General features: G+C 43.0%; 1 protein-coding gene across 2 annotated transcripts in view; it reads right to left on the bottom strand.

Annotated features, from left to right (window-relative positions):
• The window catches only part of LOC137546849 (C4b-binding protein alpha chain-like), an 865,201-nt gene that overhangs the window by 215,714 nt on the left and 632,571 nt on the right, over positions 1–16,916 (bottom strand). For both annotated transcript variants that reach the window (XM_068269787.1, XM_068269786.1), the window contains exons 11-13: positions 7,580–7,659; positions 7,320–7,502; positions 7,122–7,218 (exon numbers count right to left, since the gene is read on the bottom strand). In XM_068269787.1, coding sequence (XP_068125888.1) covers positions 7,122–7,218; positions 7,320–7,502; positions 7,580–7,659 — 360 coding nt within the window. The remainder of the gene's footprint in view (positions 1–7,121; positions 7,219–7,319; positions 7,503–7,579; positions 7,660–16,916) is intronic.

The following is a 16,916-nucleotide window of genomic DNA, read 5'->3' as shown; positions in this document are numbered from 1 at the left end:
CTGCTCAAGAAACCCTCACTCGACCCCTCGCTACCCTCCAACTACCATCCTATCTCCCTCCTCCCCTTTGCCTCAAAACTCCTTGAGTGTCTGGTTCACAAACGCCTGACCCAGTACCTCAATGCCAACTCACTGCTAGACCCACTGTAATCTGGATTTCGGCCTACCCACTTAACCGAAACTGCTCTCACCAAAGTGGTCAATGACCTTGCCTTAGCTAAAGCTGAAGGTAAATACTCAATTCTCCTCCTCCTTGCCCTTTCAGCAGCTTTTGACACAGTAGATCATCCCCTACTCCTCCAGTCCCTCCAGTCCTTGGGCATTCACGATCTCGCCCTGTGCTGGCTTTCATCCTACCTCTCCAACCGCTCCTTCACGACCGCCTTCAATGAGTCCTCGTCCACCCCCAACCACCTCTCGTGGGAGTCCCCCAAGGTTCGGTCCTTGGTTCCTTACTGTTCACCCTATACACATCCTCCATTGGCAAGGTTATCTCTTCCATGGGTTTTAACTATCATCTGTATGCAGATGACACCCAGATCTACCTCCACACCCCTGACATATCCACCACTACCATGGAAAAGGTCTCCTCCTGCCTATCAGCCATCTCCTCCTGGATGTCCGCTAGGTTCCTGAAACTAAATCTAGACAAAACGGAATTTATGATCTTCCCACCCTGGCCATCCACGAACCTCCCAGATGTGCATGTCACTGTTAACCACACTACCATTCGCCCTACCTCTCAAGCCCGCTGTCTGGGTGTCACCCTGGACTCCACACTCTCCTTCACTTCCCACATCCAAAACCTCACAAAGTCCTGCAAATTCCATTTTCGTAACATCTGTAAGATTCACCCTTTCCTGACCTCTGCCACCACCAAACTCTTCATCCATGCCCTCATAATTTCCCGCCTTGACTACTGCAATGCCCTGCTGTCTGGTCTCCCTATGACCCGAACAGCCCCACTGCAGTCCATCATGAATGCGGCAGCCAGAATTATCCACTGCTCCCATCGCTCCACCACGGCAGATCCCCTCCTAGAATTCCTCCACTGGCTTCCTATCCAGTACAGAATCAGATTCAAGATACTGTGTCTGACCTACAAATCTGTCCACAAAACCTGTCCAACCTACATTTCCGATCTTACTCAGAGGTACACACCTAGCCACTCACTCTGATCTTCCAATGAACTTCTCCTAACCGCCCCCCGCATCAACCAGTCCCATGCACGCCTCCAGGACTTCTCAAGAGCTGCTCCAACACTATGGAACTCCCTACCTCCACCCATTAGGGCTGCCCCCTCCTTCAACATCTTCAAGAAAGCCCTCAAAACTCACCTTTTCACTCTGGCCTACTACCCCTCACAAGTGCCCTAAACCCACAGCTGAACTCTGGTCCCCTACCGTTCGTGTTCTTACCTATCCCTCTAGATTGTAAGCCTTTGGGCAGGGTCCTCCTCCTTTTGTGTCCTACCTGATCATGCACCTCCATTACTGTGAACCCATGCTATGCATCTGAGTGAACCTAACTTGCCTAATCTCCATGCTCCATCCAGTGACTAAGCATTACCTGGTTCTCATACTGTGCTGTGTGATCTGGTTTTCTTGTATTCCTGTATTGTCAGATTGCTGTATGTCACCCCTAAATATTGTCTGTAACCTAAGTTAATGTCCAGCGCTGCGTAATATGTTGGCGCTTTATAAATACAATAAATAAATAAATAATAAATAAATAAGTCCCACAAACTGTAATTTATTGCTTGTACAGGTGTGGCATTTCCTCACATGACGTGGAATGGGTGTCAAAGACTCCTCATTGCCAACGTTTTGTATGTGTTCTGAAATGTGCCTCCATAATGGTCTCTTAGTTTTGCCAACATAGAAAGCCCCATGGGGGCAAAGCAATAAGTATACTACCAATTCTGTATGTCCTACCACCAGGCAAGGGAACGATCCTACCCACTCTTATGTACTGACCGTAGGAGCATCCTCCACGCATGTAGGTACCCAGCACAATGCAATGGCTTCTAGGATTCATATCCCCAAAGTGACTCTGCACTAAAGTATCTCGAAGGGATTTAGCTCTCCTGAACGTAAGACATGGGTGTTCAGAAATTCCACGACCAATCACTGGATCATCACACAGGAGATACCAGTGTTTCTGTAAAATATTTCTCTGGGCAGGATGCTGGGCTCAATATCTGGTAACAAAACGTAAATCACTACTGCCTTCATCCTGCATGGCCCGATTATATGGCTTCTGATGTAAAAAGCTGGATCAGTCTTGTCCCATGCTGAAAACATATTGGAGGAAAATGCTTTGCTCAAGCGATATCAGGCCAAAACATTTCCTTTGAACTGAATGCCTTTAGACTTCATAAGTTGAGCTATTCCCCTAGGCAGTATAAAACCAAAATTCTGCCCTGTCTTCTAAACGAAGAAAGAGCACAGATACCTGCTCTTTGAAAAACTAAAAAACTATCAATGGTTTCACTTAGTCACAAGAATTAAAAATGTCGAGTAATTAGTACATGGGGCCCATAACACCATGGCCTCCTATAAGATTGTCTGGTCAGGATGGAACTTTCTCACTCTCCCGATGAGTACCTACAATACATATACAACTCACCTAACTGATGGAATTATGATAGAGATAGTTGGGAGTCAGTACCACTGATTAACATTGTTGCACTTTTTCTATTCCATTTTTATAGATTTGGTTGTAGATCATTTTTAACATCTCAACCTACTGATGTTTGATACTGATGGAATTATGATAGAGATAGTTGGGAGTCAGTACCACTGATTAACATTGTTGCACTTTTTCTATTCCATTTTTATAGATTTGGTTGTAGATCATTTTTAACATCTCAACCTACTGATGTTTGATACGCCACTGTGACATGTTGTTCTAAGAGTTCTTCTAAGGTGTGTGATTCAGCCACCACTGCAGCTGAAGATATCAGCAGGAGAGTCAGGCAACTGGTATTGTTTAAAAGGAAACACCCATATCCCTCTCAGTTCAGGTTCCCGTTAAGACTTACTGTATTGCTTTGCTGTAAAAGTTGCGACTTACGATGTTTAAATTTGATCCTCTAATTTATGGATACATAATGCTAACCTTAGCTTAATTCAATAAATGCTATTGAACACCCCCCCCCCCCCCCCCAAAAAAAAGGAAAGAATTACTGTAAAGAGCAGCTAAAAGGGTCATTCCCACTCATCCACAGGGTATCAGTTTCTGCTTTCTTTTAAACCAGTGTTTCTCAAAGCTGTTCTTGTCACTCCCCAATGGTGCATGTTGCAATTAGTGTCTCAGCTACATGGAATCCACCTAGCTGAGACACAAATTACCCCACCTCTGCATAGGTGAGGTTACCTGCAAAACATGCACTATTGTGGAGTCATGAAGACAAGTTTGTTTTAAACAAAAAAAGTGAAGTAATTATTTTTTTAAATACAGTCCAGATTCCAGATTATATACTTTTACTAGTATGTTTATGCCATATTTGGATATTTGGTAAGTATTTAATCAGCCATTTATTGTTACATGTACAGTCTCACAAAACCCAGTATACCTCTCACATTTTTGTAAAAAAAAATTCCAATGTTATCAAAAATGTATTGTTCAGAAGTTTTCTTAGCCGCTGTGCACTGTGGGCAATACCATTTCCTTTTAGGAGCTTCTGATAATCCGACACATCCATAATGGAACCATTTAATAGGGCAATCTTGGTTATCACAGCCCACCATTTCACCATAAGATACCTGATTACAGATACAATAACGGGGCTCGTTTGGATCATATGTCCAATTAACCTGGCTATTAGAATCTGCCTCTGGAATAGTTGCAGTCTGTTGATGAGAAAGTTCATGGGCTAAAGCCGATGAGGAGGAGCACAATGATAATGATGAAGAGGAAGATGACTGCTGACTTCAAGATTTATTAGTGTCTTGTTTTTTGGTCCACCTCTTGAGTCCGTGGACGCAGAAGACGTTAATGTCTGTATTAGCGTAGAAGCCAATGCTGAAGATGAATAACTTGTTGAATCTCTAGATAAGAACTCTCTCCCAAGTTGGAAGTCATTATTTTTAAATGCTTCATCGCTGGTTTTCATACTGGAGGTTTTTTTTTTCTTCCTTCATCTGTGCTGTGACATCTTTTCATGGTACAGTGCTGAAGATATGACATTATTTCTTGAAATAATATTCTTTATTCATTTTTTTTTATAGAAAAAGTTAATTAGAACAACAAATACAGCAGCTTACAAAGAGGCGCTCAACATTGATGATACTGGCAGATGCTGTTTACTCCTGTTATTGCCTGATGAAGCGGGTTTGTACCCCGCGAAACACGTTGCACTTTATTTGGAGTATCCAATAAAATTGTTTTGACTGAAAATCCAGAGTCGTATGTTCTGCTTGGAGGAGGTAAGTCCACCACTAACTCCTCTATTACCAAGATGGGTTTTTAAGTTCTTTTAGTGTTTTTTATCCTGTTGGCGCCTTGGTTATCTGATTATCTACATCAAGTTCACCCTTGGTGGAGGGTTGTACCCTTCCTTCTTCTACTACAGAGAGCGACTTTTTTGAATCCTGAGTGGGGTCAGGACAATCTCCCCACCTGCTTTGACAGTGGTTGTCTAATTGGTAACCCTGGTTTGTGAGTATTAAATTAACATTATTACTCTTCCAATTATACATTACCAGTACATACTACACTATATTGGGCTCTTGATCTCTCTTTTTCTCATCCTTTGCAAGCTTACAAAGGCTGCATCAGGTTACAATAAACAGTCATACAGTATCTATGGCGGTACAATGAATACACAAAACTGAGTTAACCTCTAAGTGAAGAATGTCATAATTCTGCCCAAAGTGTCAATATTTTGTGTGCCCATCATAATTTCCCAGCATCGCCTCTTGGACATGGAATTCGATAGTGTTTCACAGGTTGCCACTGGTATCTTTTTCTGCTTCTCCATGACGACATCACAAAACTGGTTAATGATAGACACCACCTTCTGTTTAAAGATGCACCACAGACACTCAATAGTGTTTAGGCCTGGAAACATGCTTGGCCAGTACAGCACATTTACCCTCAGTTTCCTTTTTTTTTTTTCCTAACAAGAAACCCTTGTCTTTCAGTTTTCTGTGCGCGTTTTCCTGCATACTTTTTCTGCACACCAAGTGTGTTTCAATGCTGGAAAACGCGCGCGTTTTTTTCACAGCAGCTGATGTAATTGATAGAGAAAACTGCCAAAATGTGCAGAGTCATCATGCAGGATGTCAGTTTTTTTTCTGCTTTCGACCAACACAGTAAGTGTGAACTAGCAGATTGATTAACATGAGTTCTCAGTTGTTCTGTGCAGAAAACGCGCACAAAAATAGTCAAGTGTGTTCCCTGCCTCAGTTTCTTTAACAAGGCAATAGTTGTCTTGGAGGTGTGTTCGTCATACTGGAATACTGCCTTGCGGACCAGTTTCTGAAGGGAGGGGATCATTCTCCACTTCAGTATGTCACAGCACTTGTTGACATTCATGGTTTTCTCAGTCAACTATAACTCCCCAGTGCCGACAGCACTAACTCAGCCCCAAACCATGACACTCACACCACCATGCTTGCCTGTAGTCAAGACACAGTTGTCTTTGTATCTCCCAACTAGTAGCCACACATGCTTGATACAATCTGAATCCAATAAGTTTATCTTGGTCATCAGACCACAGGGCATAGTTCCATTAATCTATGTCCTTAGTCTGCTTTTTATCAGCAAACTGTCTATAGGCTTTCTTGTGCATCATCATTAGAAAAGGCTTTCCTCTGGTATGATAACTACGCAGACTCATTTTCTGCAGTGCGTGGCGTACAGGCTGACCCCTCTCACAACTTCAACCTCTGCAGCAATGCTACCAGCACTCATACATCTATTTGCAAAAGACAACTTCTGGATAGATCACTGAGCACATGCATTCACCTTCTTTGGTCAACCATGGCAAGGTCTGTTTTGAGTGGAACATGTCCTGTTACACCACTGTATGGTCTTGGTCACCGTGCAGCACCTCAGTTTCAGGTTGTCAGCAAACTTCTTATAGCCGAGGCCACCTTCCTTTTTGTAGATCCTCATAGAGTTCTCAGTCATGAGGTGCCATGTGGAACTACCAGTGACCAGTGTGATATTGCAGGGGGAAATTTTGATGGTTTAGCTTAATTGGTAGTAAGGATCACTCCATAGAAGGCTCACAACATACCAGCCAACAGATATTTTAAGGTTTAAATATAAAGTAAAGCGCTTTATTTCAGCCAACTATCCAGAACAGACCAAAATATATATATATATATATAGAGTATTCCTTACACGATATATAAACAAGAACCACAGCACTCTACTTATGTGCCAACCCTTGACTTGGGTTATATCCAGTGTCACTATCAAGCAACTTCCATCAGTCTTTGCATTCACCAGCCTTGCTGGCTCACCACTCTAAGTCACTTTGCCACGGGCCTAATGGCACTATCTACCACTCAGACTTCCAAGCTTTTCCTGAATCTTCAGCAATAAAACAAATCTATACAACAGTGGAGTTGCTAACTTGCAACAACAATCATCATCATCCAGGATCTTTTCCTCCAAACCCAGAGCTGAATTCAGTAGACATTTTCTCTGAACCTTACACCAGTATGACAGAGTGTGAGAGCGATAACGCCATATTTAACACACCTGTTCCCCATTCACACTTGAAACCTTGAAATACTAATGGCAACATGACCCCGGGAGGGAAAATGTCTAAATGGGCAGAATTTTGACATTCTTAACTTGCAGGTGTACTCAATTTTGTTGCCAACAGTTTAGACATTATTGGTTGTGTGTTGAGTTACATTGATGGGACAGCAAATTGACAATTGTACAAGATGTGCACTGCCTACTTTACACTGAATCATAGTGTCATACTTTCAGTGATATCCCGTGAAAATATTTACAAAAATGTGAGCTGTGTACTCAATTTTGTGTGATACTGTACTGTACACCACAAAAATGTTTAATAAAGTATTTATTTGGATTTCAAATTGGGAATATTTTTAGATAAATAAAACATTTTATATATTTAAAACTATAAAGTGTACCTTTCTGCACATGTGTACGTTGCTCTGGAACCAAATGAGAAGTCTGGAGCTGACACATGTCCATTCTTTGTTTTCCCTGGATCTCCACAAGATACACCTGTAAAAGTTGTTTGAATGTTCATGAAAAATGTCACCCACCTATACAAATGCTCTTTGTCTTTCATCATTACAGAAAAGATAATTACTAAAATGACTTACGTGTACAGAATTCAACAGGCTTTGACCAACTGCTGTCTATGCACGTTATTGTGTTTTCTTCAACAAGACTATAGCCAGGTTTGCATTTATAGCGTACAACTGTACCATTAAAATAGGGATGAAGGTTGGAGGAAACTTCATCAAGCAATGCAAAAGGAATCAAGGGAGTGAGGCTACACACCGCTGAGGAAAGAAGCAGTAGTTTTAGAAAAATTACACAAGTACTAGCAATAATGATTATAATTATTATAAAAATAAACCTGCACAAGCAAGATCCGGATTACTCCATGTTCCGTTTTCTTGACATTTTTTGTAAGGTATTGATGAATTCAAAGCATATCTGAAACAAAAATAGTACATGTACATTAGAAAACTTAATTTCTAAAGCATTTTAACAAGGTGAACATTCACAAGCTTCATAGTACAACATTTCCTCCTTAAAGCGGACCCAAACCAAAAAATGTTTTAATTCAAAGTATTTAGTTGCACCACTCTAACACATACAAAGATAAATAAACACTCCTTCAAGCCTATGAGCATTTCAGTACATGCTTTTCACCCTTCTCTTTTATAACTAGGATTAAACAGGTGGCAGCCATTAGCAATTCCTCCTTTGCCAGACACCTGCTACTTACCAGTTTGCCGGTTTCTGTCCCTGCAAAATGAAAGGAAGGGAGAGGTTTCTCCATTAAATGTAAAATATTTTATATTTGTCATCATGCAGCTGAAAAAAGGCTGCTATTTATTATTATAATTTAGAAAATAGATTTTATTTCTGAAATCTTGTATTTTTAGTTTGGGTCCACTTTAACCCTTTCATTGCCAACATAAAAAAGATTTAGAAAAGTACTCCCAAATTGAGGACATAATAAAAAAAAACAACAAAAAACAGATTAACTGTTGTAGTGGTGTACTGGTGCTGCTTGTTATTTACTTAAACTACCCTTTCCTGAAATCCGAGGCCGTTTAGTGGGGTTGAGGGAGAGGGGGCAGATGAAACACAGAGGCATGTTCTCTGCCTCATGACATGCCTCTGTGTCCCTCCCCCACGCCGCTCTCTACCTCCGCCACGCTACAGCCCCCCAAAATTAGCGGCAATATTTGTCCCTATCTCGGAGGGTAATGGGAGAAGAGGCATTCCCTGCTCAAACTCCCACTAGGGGTGTTCCTGCAGGTTTTCCAGAGCTGCCATCAGGCAGCTCTCTCTCCCTGGCCATGCCCCCTGCCACTCCGCCGCCTCCCTGTGCGCTGAAAGAGAGAGATCTCCCTCTTTTCAGCTTAGTGACCCAGAGGTAGCGAAAGTGAAAGTGGGACCTAGCAGGCCTCAGAAGCAGCGGAGAGCGGCGTGGATGGCAGCTACCTGATCCGCCCAGCCCACCTTTATAATTATATGAGACAGTGGTGTAGCAATAGGGGGTGCAGAGGTAGCGACTGCATCGGGGCCCTTGGGCGAGAGGGACCCCGAAGGGTCCACCCTTTATCACAGTATTAGCTCTCTATTGGTCCTGTGCTTGTAATAATCACTTCTTTAGATACTTTGAATAGTAATAATCCTTAACACACTTCCCATCCCCTTCTTCCACTTCTGACCCTGTGGTTATCCTTGGCAGGTTTTGGTGCACCGTATAAATTATGTATAGGGTGCTTGAGGGGGGCCCATGTAAAACTTGCACGGGGCCCATAGCTCCTTAGCTACGCCACTGAATTGAGCCAACCTTAGGCTCTCTTTAAGAACTATTTTTACTAAGAATAATTTTATTTTCAATACTTTTTAAAGAAAAAAAGGGATACAAATAAGCATAATTTCTTACTGTTTTCACTCAGGATAGGTTTAAAATAAAAAGTGCTACTGTAGATAACATTTCATTTGCCTATTTCTCCCATTTATCACACATAAATTATGTACCTATCACAATTTATAGTGATGATATTTGATGTTGAACTAAAAGCAGGTTTTTCTTACAGTGTGTACTTTTACTCTTGGAACAGAGAAAATAATGAAACTACAGTATCATCTTAAAATTATTATTATTATGGATTTATAAAGTGCCAACATATTTTGTGGCGCTGTACAAAGTAAGAAATGAACATGCGGTACATAATAATATAGACAATGGTGTACACCAATATACAAAATACAAAAATAATACAAAATACAGAATACAAGATACAGAATTGGTAATGGCAGTGATAAAAGCAGCAAGGTTATTCAAATGTATGATGATTTTAAGGACACAAAGGGGGAGAGAGCCCTGCCCTTGCAAGCTTACAGTCTAAAAGAGTAAACTTTGATATAGCAGCACTTCAGGTATACAGGTCCTTCTTAAAAAAATAGCATATTGTGATAAAGTTCATTATTTTCTGTAATGTACTGATAAACATTAGACTTTCATATATTTTAGATTCATTACACACAACTGAAGTAGTTCAAGCCTTTTATTGTTTTAATATTGATGATTTTGGCATACAGCTCATGAAAACCCAAAATTCCTATCTCAAAAAATTAGCATATTTCATCCGACCAATAAAAGAAAAGTGTTTTTAAAACAAAAACGTCAACCTTCAAATAATTATGTTCAGTTATGCACTCAATACTTGGGTCAGGAATCCTTTTGCAGAAATGACTGCTTCAATGCGGCGTGGCATGGAGGCAATCCCCCTGTGGCACTGCTCAGGTGTTATGGAGGCCCAGGATGCTTCGATAGCGGCCTTAAACTCATCCAGAGTGTTGGGTCTTGCGTCTCTCAACTTTCTCTTCACAATATCCCACAGATTCTCTATGGGGTTCAGGTCAGGAGAGTTGGCAGGCCAATTGAGCACAGTAATACCATGGTCAGTAAACCATTTACTAGTTGTTTTGGCACTGTGAGCAGGTGCCAGGTTATGCTGAAAAATGAAATCTTCGTCTCCATAAAGCTTTTCAGCAGATGGAAGCATGAAGTGCTCCAAAATCTCCTGATAGCTAGCTGCATTGACCCTGCCCTTGATAAAACACAGTGGACCAACACCAGCAGCTGACATGGCACCCCAGACCATCACTGACTGTGGGTACTTGACACTGGACTTCAGGCATTTTGGCATTTCCCTCTCCCCAGTCCTCCTCCAGACTCTGGCACCTTGATTTCTGAATGACATGCAAAAGTTGCTTTCATCCAAAAACAGTACTTCAGGCCACTGAGCAACAGTCCAGTGCTGCTTCTCTGTAGCCCAGGTCAGGCGCTTCTGCCGCTGTTTCTGGTTCAAAAGTGGCTTGACCTGGGGAATGCGGCACCTGTAGCCCATTTCCTGCACACGCCTGTACACGGTGGCTCTGGATGTTTCTACTCCAGACTCAGTCCACTGATTCCGCAGGTCCCCCAAGGTCTGGAATCGGTCCTTCTCCACAATCTTCCTCAGGGTCCGGTCACCTCTTCTCATTGTGCAGCGTTTTCTGCCACACTTTTTCCTTCCCACAGACTTCCCACTGAGGTGCCTTGATACAGCACTCTGGGAACAGCCTATTCGTTAAGAAATGTCTTTTTGTGTCTTACCCTCTTGCTTGAGGGTGTCAATGATGGCCTTCTGGACATCAGTCAGGTCTGCAGTCTTACCCATGATTGCGGTTTTGAGTAATGAACCAGGCTGGGAGTTTTTAAAAGCCTCAGGAATCTTTTGCAGGTGTTTAGAGTTAATTAAGAAAAGGTGGGGGGAAAGGCTGCACGTCCCTAAACACATGCTGCAATTGAATGGTTAATCGCACAGGCATACACCGCTTCTTCTAGACTGAAAAATGCATGCCCTGCATCCAAGACAAGTGCTAACATTTATTAAACTAGGAGGAACTATAGCTTCCAGAGTTAATTACCGTATATCCTCGGCTATAAGTCGAGAAATTTAGGACTGACTCGCTGTATAAAAGTGGGGGGGTCGCCTTATACTCGAGTAGTCCTAAAGTTCTCCACTTATAGCTGGTGTGGGAGGGAGGGTCTCGCTCTTCCTCCTGGCTGTGCTGCAATTTCCTGGGTGTGCTAAGATTTCCGTCTCCCTCCCACCCACCATCCATCCAAAGGGAGCCTCTGCATCAATTTCCCCCTTCGCGCTGTGTAATCCTATGCAGCGTGATTAGCGCAGCAGAAGCTGTCACTCACCATCAGCGGGGGCACTGTCCTCCCTTCACTCGCGCTGCTGCGTAGCCCCGCCTCCCGATGTCAGAAGACGGAGCTACGCTAAGCATGGAGATCAGCGGCAGCGCGAGTGAAGTGAGAAGAGAGGACGGTGCGCCCGCTGATGGTGAGTGACGGCTTCTGCTGGGTTTATCACTCTGTATAGGATTACACAGCGCGAGGGGGGAAATAGAAGCAGAGGCTCCCTTTGGATGATGGAGGGAGGGAGGGGGGCGGGAAATACTTGCAGAGCCTCCCATGGGTGATGGTGGGTGGGGGGAAATACTTGCAGAGGCTCCCATGGGTGATGGTGGGTGGGGGGAAATACATGCAGAGGCTCCCATGGGTGATGGTGGGTGGGGGGAAATACAAGCAGAGGCTCCCATGGGTGATGGTGGGTGGGGGGAAATACATGCAGAGGCTCCCATGGGTGATAGTGGGTGGGGGGAAATACATGCAGAGGCTCCCATGGGTGATGGTGGGTGGGGGGAAATACATGCAGAGGCTCCCATGGGTGATGGTGGGTGGGGGAAAATGCAGACAGACAGCTCCCATGGGTGATGGTGGGTGGGAGGGAGTTACAAGCAGAGGGCTAATGGCTGCACGTGTGTCCTGGAGGAGTTATTTGCTGTACTTGGGGGCCAGGAGGGGTTATTGCCCCAAGTACAGCTATAAAACTTTGCTGGGTAGACTTATACATGAATAATTGGAAAATTCCAGCTTTTGAGGGTCAAATATTGGGGTCGACTTATACACGGGGTCGACTTGTATCCGAGTATATACGGTAGTTGATTCAGATGATTAGGTTAATAGCTCGTTTAGAGAACCTTTTCATGATATGCTAATTTTTTGAGGTAGGAATTTTGGGTTTTCATGAGCTGTATGCCAAAATCATCAATATTAAAACAATAAAAGGCTTGAACTACTTCAGTTGTGTGTAATGAATCTAAAATATGTGAAAGTCTAATGTTTATCAGTATATTACAGAAAATAATGAACTTTATCACAATATGCTAATTTTTTGAGACGGACCTGTAGTAAAATAAATGTCCAGGTCCCGTCCAAGCACCATAAGTATATGGGTATATGGGAGTAACACCAGGTATAGTAAACCCGGATACAATAGAATTTCTGTTATAGTAGTCCTGTTTTTTAGCCCCTGTGGTATTTCTGTTTCCAAAAATAGTGGAAAGTGGGCAGGTGCATGTGTCATACGCAGGGCCAGCCCGCTCATGAGGCGGGGTGAAACTTTTGCCGCAAACTTCTAGGGGCGGCACCCGTCCGTCCGTGGGTGCAGGGGGCCGGCCGCCGAGCTGGAGGGGTAGCGGGCAGGACGGGGGTATTGGGCCTAGCGGTGGGGAGGGGGGTCGAACTCCCCCCTCCTTCGCCTGGGTCCCCCGATCTGCGCTCCCCTCCAGCTGTAAATAGTTAGGAAGCAGCCGATAGTAAGAGGCGGGGGCGGGGAGGACTCACCTTCTGCGTTCCAGCGTGCGCTCCACTGACGTCACTTCCTGCAACGCCGTCCACTTACAATACAGTGGGCGGTGTTTCAGGAAGTGACGTCAGTGGAGCGCACGCTGGAATGCGGAAAAGGTGAGTCCTCCCCGCCTGTGCCTCTTACTATCCCCACTAGTCCTCCCCATCGCTAGGCCCAATACCCCCGTCCTGCTCGCTACCCCTCCAGCTCGGCCCCCCGGGGGGCGGGCGGCAATTTTTTCTAAATTTGCCTCGGGCAGAAAAAAGTATAGGACTGGCCCTGGTCATACGTCAGTCAGAGACCCATGAGTCAAGGTCGGGCTGGCAACCACTTGTAGCCTGCTCGCTGTCTGGACCCTAATCAGGTTCTGCATGTATTACCTCAAAAGCACCAGCCAGTGAGACCTATGCTTTCTGTGCAAGCTGCTGCCTGATTACTGAGGACGTTGCCGGTCATTGGTGACTTACTTGTGCACGGTTGAAACGCTACAGTATCATTAAGACTGCACAGAAATGTGGACAGAGGAGCACAGTATAAGTACTGTACCTGCATTAACTGGTGAGACCTATGCGTCATGTGCAAGCTGTTGCGTGATTATTGCATGCAAATTCCTGCATATTAACCACTTCCCTACTAAGGGGTTCTCCCCTTCTGGACCAGAGCAATGTTCACTGCTGTCAGCGCTCCTCCCATTAATTCACCAATAACTTTATTATAACTACTTATCACAATTAAATGATCTACAGTGGCTTGCAAAAGTATTCGGCCCCCTTGAAGTTTTCCACATTTTGTTACATTACTGCCACAAACATGAATCAATTTTATTGGAATTCCACGTGAAAGACCAATACAAAGTGGTGTACATGTAAGAAGTGGAACGAAAATCATACATGATTCCAAACATTTTTTACAAATCAATAACTGTAAAGTGGGGTGTGCGTAATTATTCAGCCCCCTGAGTCAATACTTTGTAGAACCACCTTTTGCTGCAATTACAGCTGCCAGTCTTTTAGAGTATGTCTCTACCAGCTTTGCACATCTAGAGACTGAAATCCTTGCCCATTCTTCTTTGCAAAACAGCTACAGCTCAGTCAGATTAGATGGACAGCGTTTGTGAACAGCAGTTTTCAGATCTTGCCACAGATTCTCGATTGGATTTAGATCTGGACTTTGACTGGGCCATTCTAACACATGGATATGTTTTGTTTTAAACCATTCCATTGTTGCCCTGGCTTTATGTTTAGGGTCGTTGTCCTGCTGGAAGGTGAACCTCCACCCCAGTCTCAAGTCTTTTGCAGACTCCAAGAGGTTTTCTTCCAAGATTGCCCTGTATTTGGCTCCATCCATGTTCCCATCAACTCTGAGCAGCTTCCCTGTCCCTGCTGAAGAGAAGCACCCCCAGAGCATAATGCTGCCACCACCATATTTGACAGTGGGGATGGTGTGTTCTGAGTGATGTGCAGTGTTAGTTTACCGCCACACATAGCGTTTTGCATTTTGGCCAAAAAGTTCCATTTTGGTCTCATCTGACCAGAGCACCTTCTTCCACATGTTTGCTTTGTCCCCCATATGGCTTGTGGCAAACTGCAAAAGGGATTTCCTATGCTTTTCTGTTCACAATTGCTTTCTTCTTGCCACTCTTCCATAAAGGCCAACTTTGTGCAGTGCACGACTAATAGTTGTCCTATGGACAGATTCCCCCACCTGAGCTGTAGATCTCTGCAGCTCATCCAGAGTCACCATGGGCCTCTTGACTGCATTTCTGATCAGCGCTCTTCTTGTTCGGCCTGTGAGTTTAGATGGACAGCCTTGTCTTGGTAGGTTTACAGTTGTGCCATATTCCTTCCATTTCTGAATGATCGCTTGAACAGTGCTCCGTGGGATATTCAAGGCTTTGGAAATCTTTTTGTAGCTTAAGCCTGCTTTAAATTTCTCAACTTTATTCCTGACCTGTCTGGTGTGTTCTTTGGACTTCATGGTGTTGTTGTTCCCAAGATTCTCTTAGACAACCGATGAGGCGGTCACAGAGCAGCTGTATTTGTACTGGCATTAGATTACACACAGGTGCACTCTATATAGTCATTAGCGCTCATCAGGTAATGTCTTTGGGCAACTAACTGCCCTCAGACCAAAGGGGGCTGAATAATTACGCACACCCCGCTTTGTAGTTATTGATTTGTAAAAAAAAATGTTTGAATCATGTATGATTTCCGTTCCACTTCTCACGTGTACACCGCTTTGTATTGGTCTTTCACGTTGAATTCCAATAAAATTGATTCATGTTTGTGGCAGTAATGTGACAAAATATGGAAAACTTCAAGGGGGACCGAATACTTTTGCAAACCACTGTATTTCTTATTTTTTTCGCCACCAATTAGGTTGTCTTTGGGTTGTCCATTTTTTGCTAAGAATTATTTTATTCTAAATGCATTTTAATGTGAATAATAAGAAAAAAAAAATGGAAAACATTCATTAATTTTCACTGTTCAGCCATTATAGTTTTAACATAAAAGTTCTACTGTAGATAAAACCCATACCTTTTATTTGCCCATTTGTCCCAGTTATTGCAACATTTAAAATAATGTATGGCGACAATATTTTGTTTGGAAATATGTATTTTTTTCTGTTTTGCATCCATCAATATTTACAAGCCCATAATTATAAAAATATCAGTAATATAGCCCCATGACATAAAAATAAAAAAAAAAACTCAGACCCTAAGGTTTACATTTTTTTTATTGTCTTTTTTTATATATACTGTATATACATATGCAAATTTTTTATTTGGTCAACTATGGGAGAGTGAGGGGGGTAAGGGGTTGATTTTAATAGAAAATGTGTCTTTTTATGTAGGTGTAATTTTACTATTTGGCCATAAGATGTCCTCAAACATTTTCACACATTTTCTACCTGCTGCATACCAATAGTACACAAATAGGAAATAATGAGTGTAAGTATAACATAGTTCGTTACAATGACCGCAGGCATCCCATTGATGCCGGCGATCACTGACTCTCTGGGCTAGCGGGCAGCCACGAAAACGAGCACAGGAGTGGAGCGGCGGGCCGTATATCTATGCCACTGTGCGGCAACTGAAGTCCTGTGTGGGTAGATATACTGCTACAAATTACTTAAGTGGCTAAGCACTGTGCATTTTGACCTAGCTTAGATGCTGTCTGTGCTTGCTTGCTAATGCATTGAAAAGAAAAAAATGACTCCCAATTATTGATTGAATTAAAATAAAGTGCTAAAGTATATTTTATGCGCTTTATGAGTACGACAATTTCTGATATAGTAAACTTCTGATATAGTAAACTTCTTTGCTTGGTCCAATGGAGCTTACAATAAAGGGTTTTCTACTGTATTTTAATGGAAAAATAGGTAGAAAAAGTTAATGAAGATTTTTATTAATTTTATTTTGCAAAGGGCATGGTCTAAAAAGTTGGTGTGGTTAAACAGTATATTTTAAAGTAATTTTCATTGCATTCCCATTATTATGGTTCCCTTATCATATTTCCTGATTTAACCTGTGATACCCATCCTTTATATAGATCTCTCTGATCCCCCATATGCTTTTAATATGTTTCCCCGGCCTAGTGGTCCCCATTTGCTTCTCTGATGTCTAGTGGTTCCCCATATGGTTCTCTGGTGTCTAATATTCCCCTACTCTTAAGGCGGACCTGAACTCAGAACTTCCTCTGTGCTCTATAAGATACGCAACAGCATTAAAACCTTTGACCACTTGCTGACCGCCTAACGCAGATTGGCGGCAGCAGAGTAGCTTTGTTGTTCCTCTCGCGAGGAGCGTAATTTGACAGGAGCTTGCACGAACTACCGTCACTGTAAACAGGGAGCCGTAGCGATTAGCCTGCCAGCCAGCGAGCAGCGCTGGCAGACTGATTTTTTTATTTACATGATAAAATACATTTATATAGTGCTGACATCTTGTGCAGCGCTGCACGAAGATAGCCTTGTCAC

Source organism: Hyperolius riggenbachi, chromosome 2 (assembly GCF_040937935.1).
Source record: "Hyperolius riggenbachi isolate aHypRig1 chromosome 2, aHypRig1.pri, whole genome shotgun sequence".
NCBI classification, from domain to species: Eukaryota; Metazoa; Chordata; class Amphibia; order Anura; family Hyperoliidae; genus Hyperolius; species Hyperolius riggenbachi.
The sequence above is the reverse complement of the archived record's forward strand: the minus strand, read 5'-3'. Positions and strand labels throughout refer to the sequence as shown.